Source organism: Pyrus communis, chromosome 6, assembly GCF_041283825.1.
Source record: "Pyrus communis isolate YQ-2024b chromosome 6, ASM4128382v1, whole genome shotgun sequence".
NCBI lineage: Eukaryota > Viridiplantae > Streptophyta > Magnoliopsida > Rosales > Rosaceae > Pyrus > Pyrus communis.
The window spans coordinates 2275818-2285510 of NC_142570.1; the positions used below are offsets into that span (position 1 = coordinate 2275818).

Below are 9693 nucleotides of genomic sequence, written 5' to 3' on the forward strand. Positions count from 1 at the left end.
CTAGTGCTTAAAATGTGAGTCAAATCAATGTCACATCAGCACATAACGTCTAATTAGATAATGAAATGCAGAGGTTAAGTTGGTGCAATTAAGAAACTACATGGTTTAAAATGCAAAAATTGAAAACTTGTGGCTCATTTTACAAATAACCCCTAAATCTTGTGGTGTAAAATACAGTTAACCCTAATTTTAATCTCCTAATATAAATCTAAAAGACATTAATGTTTCCTTAATCTTTAGACTATGCTAGCTATTACAGATGGATTTTGCTAAAAGATGTCATCCTTATTGAATTGAATTGTATAAAACATACATCTAACAAGAGAACATTGCCTCATGTTCATTCTCTGTAGTTCATGTTTGTGGGTATAAAATGTCCGTATAATATCACTTTTGCATGTAATTAGTGAGCCAAAGTTATATATATGAACATCTTAAATCCCAATTATCTCCATTTTAGCCAAGAATTTCAGAACTTTCCTACAGTAAATTCGTGTGACGTACAATCTCTTGAAGCTTTCATACACCTGCAGCAACCAAAGATGAATAACAGGTTGGTGCATGAAGTTGGATATAGGGTTTTGTCTCTGCCCTACCTCTCTCGAAGCCCTTTCATTATAAGCACGTGAACACACAGTGACAACGTATACTTTGCATTCACTCTGTTACCTAAGTTTTGTCAAGGTTTTACGCGTGGCATTTTAATGTCGTTTTCATATAATAATTTGCCAATGAAATTTGACTTCACACCATAAAATTAATTTGCAATATAAGAAGTAGTCTAATTTACTTATAAACAAATATATTGCCTTTTTTTTCGATGTGGGATTAATATTCTCAACACAAACCCTCATGTGTAGCATACGTATACTTTCAAGTCTAATACATAGATCGACAACACAAATTTAGTAACGTAGAGTTGTGTGATCGTTGGGCTTCCACATAGGACAATCTGCTATAATAACATGAAGCAATTTGAAGTTCTATCATAAAGCTAATTGGCAATATAAAAAATAACTTAATTTCTTTTAAGCACGTACAAATTTTTTTCTAAGATTAATATTTTCAACCGTTACGCTAACTAATATCTAAATCGAATAAACTTCTAAAAACTCAATTTCATAGGAGAATAATACTCACGTCCTTCACTCTGAGAGGAGTCATTCTCCCATCTGACATGGATCAACCCTCCTTTGGTCAAGACTTTCGTCTTCTTAGTTGGAGAAAAACTTGCAAGTCTTCTTTGCCAAAAAAAAAAAAAAAAAAAAAAAGGGGAATTGCAAGTCTTTGTGATTAGTTTTTTGGTCTTTCCTGGATCGTCGGCAGAAATAAAATAAAAACAAAACATAATATTTGTGGTCGATATTATATCATACTTTTCTGCAGCTAATTGACTGGAAGGGCTTTTTATTTCAGAAATGAATTGTCTGCCCTCTCCTTTCCATGCTTTTTTCATGCATTTTTATTTTGTGCGGTCATAGTTAAGTCATTTATATTAATTTTTTTATAAAAATAATAAGATAAAAAATAAATATTAACGTGATTTAATCGTGATCACATAAAACAGAAAGACATGAGGAGAGGAAGGCAGACACATCTCTTTTATTTTCAGGTTCTTTCATTAAATGTGATTTATAACAAATGAACTTGTACATGATGGACTAGTACACGTCACTGATGTCAGTCAACTAATTTAATTGGTTGGACTAAAAAATGTTTGATTGATTGGTTGGAATATTTTGTGCATTCAAGTGAGTTATGCCAAATTCAAGACATCATATATTACCATTCTTTTTTTTTTTAAATGTTATTATTAATTAAAAGGAGAAGGTTCTAAACTTTTACCAAAGGTTAAGATATAAGTTTCAAACTTGGAACGCATGAGTAAAAATTCAACAATTACTATATTTGGATTGAACAACTTTTTTATTTTGATTTCTAATAGTTAAAGCGTATTTGTCTGAATGAAACTTCTATGTCACAAAGTGAAATTTTATTAAATAAAAACAGAAAAATCAAAGCGTACTTGATCTCTCACATTTATATACAAATTTAACATAAATGACTGCACCAACTAGCTTAATTCAAATACTTGTTATCATCTTTATTTTTTGAACTTCATAGAGATTATGTTAGGTACTGAGAAATTGAGAAAAACATTATGCCGATTGCCGTCATTTTTTAAGAATCGTGTCCTTCCTCTTTTTAAATAGTAATTTCGGTTTCCTAAATCATGTTTATGATTCATAGCATCACAATCAACATAATTTTGGTTTTCTAACAAAAAAAATACGCGATGAGTATATATTTAAGCGGTACTAGTATGTGCTATTAAAGAATATGTCATTTTGCAAATTAGCGTAATGAAATTGACGAAAATGATATAATTCTCTTTAGCACTCAAGTCCTAATCACCTTTTTCATAATTTAATTTAAAAGTGATTAGAATATTGCCTGAATAATAAAATATAAAAAAAATCCCTGAGTTCAAATGCAATCACAAATAATAATCATAAAAAAAAAAAAATGTGTTTCACGCCGCTTCGAGACACCGAAAAATGGACAAGAATCAAACTAGAACATGTAAATTATGATTTTATAGTGTATACTTAATCGTTTGAGTGGATGATGTTAGAGCTTGCATGTCAAATCTTCCTTTTTCAAAAGCCAAAGGACAAAGTCGACTGTTGGGTGGAGGTAGATTGTTTGCCCTCTTGTTTGGGTGTTGTTCTCATCTTTTTTTTATTTTGTGCGGTTAAAATTAAACCATATCAACATTTTATATTGATTTTTTTATAAAAATAATAAGACAAAAAGTAATTAAAATATAAAATATTGATGTGACTTAATCATGATTGCACAAATAGAAAACGATGAGAATGACATCCAACAGGGCAGACAACCTGCCTCCCGTTGGGTTTGGGGCAAACTTCCCACCACCACTATCCACCATCCACTGGGCACCACCCCAATGAAAGAAAGATCTGCACCCAATATCTCAAAGTTTAAACCCAGCAGATTGAGAGAGATGATCCTGTGAAAGCACCCCATCTCTGTAAGTGAATTGTTCCATCCCCACTCTCCTTCCAGAGCGTTTGCATGTACGCTCCAGCCAGTCGGGGCAGGAGTGATACTGTGATAGAGACTGTTTGGTAAATAAACAACAATTGGAAAGGTGTAGAATTTGCACAAATGACACATTACTTTCTCAGTTTTATCAAATTAGCACATGAACTAGGCATTAAAAAATCCCTCTATTTTCTGTAAAAACTCTCTTCAAATTTATGACGGAGAAGTAGCCACAAGTAGAAGAACAGACTCTATTTGAGTGACACGACTATAATCACGTTAAAAAAATGGTAGGTGTTCTTGTTACACGCTATCATTTGACGGAAGGATGAATGGAGTATGGGAATAACCGCATAGTTAAAATTGTATCACATTTTGATGGTGGTTAATTGTAGATTCATTAACTCCATATGGTAATTGCACAAAACTAGAAAAATTTGAGGCCATTTGTGTAAATTTGCTAAATAGATTGACTTGTTGGACATAAAGTATCATAATACAAGTGGTTAAATCCTTAAAAAAAAAAAAAAAGACTTATAATCACTTGTATTATGACATTTGGTTAACCGACAGGTTTATGACACACTGAAAATTTCTCCATTTGCATGGCTTTGGATTGGCTATTGGTGGTGGTGATGGAGAGATTTTTCAGTGTAACCGTCACACAAGTCATTACATAAATAGTGGGGATATGTGTGTCAAAAAGTTATTAACTTAAAAAATATAATTTTCTACTACTTACATAAAAACACATGGTGTATCACTCGTGTTCCAGTCACAATTAAAAATTTCCCGTGGTGATGGGGCATGCTTTAAATCAAGCCATGTTTTCCTCCCTTCCAAGTATTATTCTTAAACTAATCAAACTCCCTGGTTTTGGTTTCTAATTAAATAAATCTGACTACCTCAGTTTATTCCTTTTGGCTCATTTTAATACTCACGGGTGTATACGAGCTTTCTGTTTTTTTTTATACCCACTTCAATTTATATAGAGTAAATTTGTGTTTTCAATCAAACTTCTGTCTGCAAGTTTCACTTCTACCAACAATTTTTTTTCCCTCACTCACACCATATAACACTATAGGCTCAAAGATTTAAAATTTATAGGGTCTTCATCACCTTTTTTTATAGGAGAAAAAATTGTAAGTTGATTGTAGGTCAGTGATCGGGAATAATCTTTTTAACTTTCTTTTTTTTACCTTTAAAGAAATAAATTGACATGCTTCTCATTATATATTAGAATAATTTAAAATATATCGTCGTAAACAATAAAGAAATATCTCTATTATTGTAACGAAAAGAAAAAAAATAGGGTAGTTAATTGGAATTGTGGAAATAGCAATGCCTTTGGTCTTCTTCCTACGAAACAAAGTAAAAAGTGGGCAAGCTTCTTTTGCCTTCTAACTTTAGTCTACCAAATTAAATAAAGTTGCAGTTCTGTTCAATGGTTTCAGTCTCTCTCTCTCTCTCTCTCTCAAAATAGCAGGTTAGCTACTGCATACTCTTCCATGGAGTTTAAAATTTACTAAATTCTCTTCCAAATTTGGGTGTGTCTGCCTCAACCCCATAATACCACACTATACCTACTCTCCACCTTTACATAGGTAAAGTGAACTCTCTCTTTCTCTCTCTCTTTTGGGCAACTTTTGGTTATCCTTTCTATCAGGTGCTGATTAGTTTTTCCATTCAGTACCTGAATACTCTGCTGTTTTGTTGGCTTTTGGTTGCTTTTGTTTTCCCACTTTTTCAGTCCTTTGCTTTCCATTGAGCGTGAATAGTTTTTTTTACCTCTTCCTTCAATGCTTCTTGATTGAATTCAGTTTGTTTTGCAGTTTGGTTATATTTATCTTAATATAATCCTGATGGGGTTTCCTTTACAATCTGTTTGGCTTCCCAGAAAATGATATTCCCGTGAATTTGGATTCCAAGTAGAAAACTTGGTGCAGTTCCCCTTTCTTTTTTTGGTATGAAGTTGAGATTTTTTTTTTGTTTTAAATAATCAGTTGATCGGGTTAAAGGTGTGATAATTTTCTGGCATAATTTGAAGTGGGATTTGGTTAGATCTTTGTAAATTGTGATTTTTTATTTATTTTTACATTCAATGGAATCTTGGAGCTGTATTTCTGAAGGGAAAGGGTTTGTTGTATCAGATGAAACAATTTCACATACTGATTCACTTTCTAGAAGTAGAAATGGTTTGATGGGTTGGGAACTGAAAATCCCATGTACTTTCATGGAAAGTCAAGGTTTTGGGGAGTTGGGTAACTTGGGTTTGCCAGAAATGGTGGGCAAACATTTGCAGAATGATTCAATTAGAGATGTAGTGAGCACAAGTATTTCTACCCCGAATTTATTTTCGGGTGAAGCCGAATCCTCTTCGAGGATTTCGAGCTCCATTGTGGACTCCAGCAGTAGGGATTCTTCACTCATTGATTTAAAACTAGGGAGATTGGCTGATCACAAAGGTGTTCATAGCTCTAAATTGTCTAAAGGAACTCCCATGTTGTCCTCATCTGAATCATCCACACCTACAAAGAGAATGCGTGTTTCGGGTGTGTATTCTCAGCCTGCCTACTGCCAGGTTTATGGTTGCAGCAAGGATCTTAGCTCCTGTAAGGACTACCACAAGAGGCATAAAGTCTGCGAGGTTCACTCGAAGACTGCGAAAGTTATTATCAATGGCATAGAACAAAGGTTTTGTCAACAATGTAGCAGGTTGGTCATGTTTATAACATCTTGATTGAATTCACGTTCTTTGGTTTGCCACAAACATTTTGCATTCTGATTTTTTGTACACTTTAGTTAAACCCAACAGGCTTTTGAATCGAACTGCTTTTCTAACGATATGGTTCTTATTGCTTGCTGATATAATATGTACGAGCTTTTGACCATGCAGGTTTCATTTGTTGGGTGAATTTGATGATGGTAAGCGTAGCTGTCGTAAGCGCCTTGCAGGACACAACGAGCGGCGGAGAAAGCCTCAGATTGGGAGTCATTCTGGAAGAGCTGAGAGGTTCCCTCAGTCATTTGATGGTATTAATGAAAATTAATAGTTCATTTCTGATCCTTGATTGTCCTTGCATTCGTGGTCCCCCCCCTTCCTTTGTCCTCAACTGCAATAGAAACGTCAACTCTTGTGCATCCCTGTCCTCTACATATTGTCAACCCTTATCGATGAAAATTTGTTTTCTGATCCAATTTGCTCCCTTGTGATTGAGGCTTTGAGCCACTACCGTGTCGAAAATCAAGCCTTAGTAATGGAGGAATGTGTCTACTGGCTGCATTTGCAGCTGCAACATTGAGCTGAAACCTTTTGCCTTGGCCTAATATACAATTGAAATTTATGCCGGAATACGTAAGAGATAGTTTCTTTAGGGAAGTCAAGCTCGTTGAACACCACTATGGATGCAAAAGCCTTAATAAGAGTCATCTTCTCTGCATGAAGTATGGTCATATGTTTTTGTTACGATTTCTCTAAAATTCAACTCAAAACCTTCAAAAGGACCCAACACGCACCCAAATTGACGAAACTTGTGTTTAAGACAAATAATTCTAACTAGTTGGCAACAATTAAATGTTACGTGTTATTCTCACGACTCATGTTTCTTAAGACTCCGATCAAATTTAGGATGAGGATTCTCCTGTACAACTTAATGTTCTTGCAGTGTTTGACGAGAGAATCATTACTTCATCTACTGTTTTAAAGCATTCAGTTTCATTGCTTATTTTAAAGTATGCACATTTTGCAGGTGGCAGATTTGAAGGGAATATGTTAACTACTGCATCTTTTATCTGCCAAGAGATACTCCCTAGTGGCAATTTGAATCCTGAGAAATATGGAACAAGTGACTGGTGCAGGCGCCTAAAAGTTGAAGGCGGGACTCATTATAGGCCTTTTTTGGGGATGCCTGTTGCAAACGGGCATCTGCATTCGAAACCTGTCCTCCCTTCTTACGATATTGGCAAACAGTATCCCCCATTTCATGAAAACAGAACTAATCCTCAAAATGCAAGCATATTTGGTCAGAATGGTAGTCAATATCCACAAGATGCGAGAGGCCTAAGTTCCGGTTCACATTCTATTTTTCATGAGACCGCATTAGGAAGTCAAAACTTAAATGTTTTCGACACAGCTTCAGCAGTTCAAGGATTATTGGGAATCTCAGACTCTGGCTGTGCTCTCTCTCTTCTGTCATCTCAACCACAGAACTCTTCAAGCTATTTGTCAGGAATTCCTATTGCGCGTCCCTTAGTCATACCAGCCAGCCATAACTTCCCTTCTTCAGGAATAAATTCTGGAGCTGGCAATCACCTGAGTCCCATACCGCTGTCTAATGGTTGTGATGATACTGACGATTTTGGAATCTCAGATGGGATTTTCCAAGGATCAGGTTTTGTGAACACAAAAGATCGTCTACCCTCTCAAGATGGAGCCACTATCAACTTGCTTCAACTGTCATCGCATCTCCAACGAGTAGAGGATCAACGGCAATCCATGCTGGTGAAGCAGGAAAATGATGCTTTCTGCTTTACTGAGAATCACTTAAAAAGTGATCTGCAAATAAGGTAAGTTGATGTGTACCACAGTAACTTTGAATTCTATCACGGTGGTTAAAAAGCCAAATGGCTGCCTTGCACCATTGATTATATGGCACATTGAACAATGAATATGTCGGAAAAATATATTTGGACTCGACTTGAGAAATATGTGTCATTATTTCGCACGAACCTGTCGCGTTGTAATTTACAATAATCTCTGCTGTATTCTCAGTCCAATTTCTATTTGAATTCATCATATTACTATTTTGAACTTCCTTTGATATCAGAGAGTAAATTATCCCGTCTGTAATTAGACAGTACGCGAAGTCTGAATGCATGTCGCAGTTGGGAACAAATCTACCATGGATCTCCTTGAGAGACGTTGATAGTAGCACTTGGAGTGTACAAGAAAAACTACAAACTTTAAGTACACCATTTAGCCTGCCGCGAACTACGTTTGAGTTCTCGTATACGTTCTTGAATGATCGTCTTAATCTCCTCGGTTCTCTTTATTCTCTGCCTTCTCAAGAAGTTTTATCGATAAGTTTCTGCTTTGAAACTGACATCCTCACGAATAAAGTTCCGTTTCTTATCTTTCTGCATACCATTTCGTGATGAACGTTATTTACTGATTTATATCGGAAGTGTTTAATTGTTTTGCTGTACGAAGTCGTAAGATTATTTCACTGCACAATCTTATAAGACTAGTTACGACTTAAATCTTCTCTAGTTAAGCACGGACTATCCCCGTCAAGTTCGATAACAGGTGAGTTTGCAGGCAGTGCAAGCAGCACAAGCAAAGGGTAAGTTTGTTTTTGCCGAAGAAAATAAAGGATACTTGCTTCACATAAGTAAGCTATATCGAACCGACAGTAGTTCAAGAGCTGCTAGATACGCATCAGAAACTCCAGGTAAGAACCAAAACTTCAGGTAAAATGGTTCTTACCAAGCGCACCAAAAGCTTGCACAAAACAAATTAACCTCCCAGAAATTTATCGCAGGACAATCTGTTATCTGGCAATCATTTTTAATAGACTAGAATACATTGTGAAGAAAGTTGAGGTTCCACCATAAAATCTCATATAAATTCTTGGATGGTTTGGTCCCTCATCAATGTGCTCACATGCCTCCTCACGTGTGGCGAATTTTCAAATCTAACACGTGAATGACATAAAATGGGTGACGTAGAGCACGTTGGTTGTTGTGCTTCACACGTAGGCCAACCAACTTTAATAACATGAAGAAAGCTGAGGTTTAACCATAAAACCAATTGGCAATAAGGGGAGTAGACCAACCTCTTATAAGCTTTTGCACAATTTCTCCCTTCACCGATATAAGACTTTTTTATCTTCACATCCTTACGCATTGTCATGTAAATCACATATATATTTGGCTAAAGTTTCAAAGAAATTAACATAGGAACTAATCGCTGGCTCGGTTTACACTACAAGAATTTACTTTTATATTAACTTTGTATTTCTTTGGCAATGAAAGGTGGTGGCGGTTTTATAAACCTATCACGCACCGTCGTATTTTTTTTTTTAACTTGATCACATAGTAACACGTGATTGATTCCAAATATCGTATATTAACGTTTTATTTGCATGCAAGTTATTTTTGACGGTTCAGCTGTTTGAGTTGACAAAGACTCTTCTCACTGTATGGGTGGATACCGTGCATATAGGAATACACTTTTCTAATTGTATAGTTATGTATCTTTCAGAATCCAGATCTGCTTTTACCTCTGGCAATCCATAATGATTGAGTTTAAATTCAGCACACAAAGCCTGCAGGCAGTGGCAATGAGCAATAATATGGTATTAAACTTCTAATTTTGTCAGAGTTACATGCATTCAACTATAGTTGGTCTCATTTATTTATTAAAATAACTAGAGTCGCTCTACCTTAATTTTCAATCTCCTTTGTGTGGGAGAGAATCGTGGGCAGGATCGCTAAATAGGGCAATTCTCTCAGCAAGATTAGAGTGGGGTTAAATGAGATCAAAGAGCCATTCCAAACTAATAAAGTTCTCCACATTGCGAGGGTTTTTTTTTTTTTTTTTGAGGGGGGAGGGGGGTGGGTGGT

At 35.6% G+C, this 9693-nt stretch overlaps 1 protein-coding gene across 1 annotated transcript; it reads left to right on the plus strand.

Moving 5' to 3' along the window:
- Nucleotides 1-4404: 4404 nt before the first annotated feature.
- LOC137710643 (squamosa promoter-binding-like protein 6) lies at nt 4405-7877 on the plus strand. Its single transcript, XM_068449725.2, has 4 exons — nt 4405-4673; nt 4902-5784; nt 5966-6102; nt 6819-7877. The coding sequence occupies exons 2-4, from the start codon at nt 5171-5173 to the stop codon at nt 7637-7639; spliced, it is 1572 nt and encodes a 523-aa protein (XP_068305826.2). The 5' UTR covers nt 4405-4673; nt 4902-5170; the 3' UTR covers nt 7640-7877.
- The last annotated feature ends 1816 nt before the right edge of the window (nt 7878-9693 follow it).

Excerpts from the sequence above, each read along its gene's own strand:
- LOC137710643 (XM_068449725.2), top strand. The coding sequence starts at position 5,171 with ATGGAATCTTGGAGCTGTATTTCTGAAGGGAAAGGGTTTGTTGTATCA. Across the intron at positions 5,785-5,965 it reads TTTTGTCAACAATGTAGCAG|GTTTCATTTGTTGGGTGAAT; the intron begins GTTGGTCATGTT and ends TTGACCATGCAG. Across the intron at positions 6,103-6,818 it reads GTTCCCTCAGTCATTTGATG|GTGGCAGATTTGAAGGGAAT; the intron begins GTATTAATGAAA and ends CACATTTTGCAG.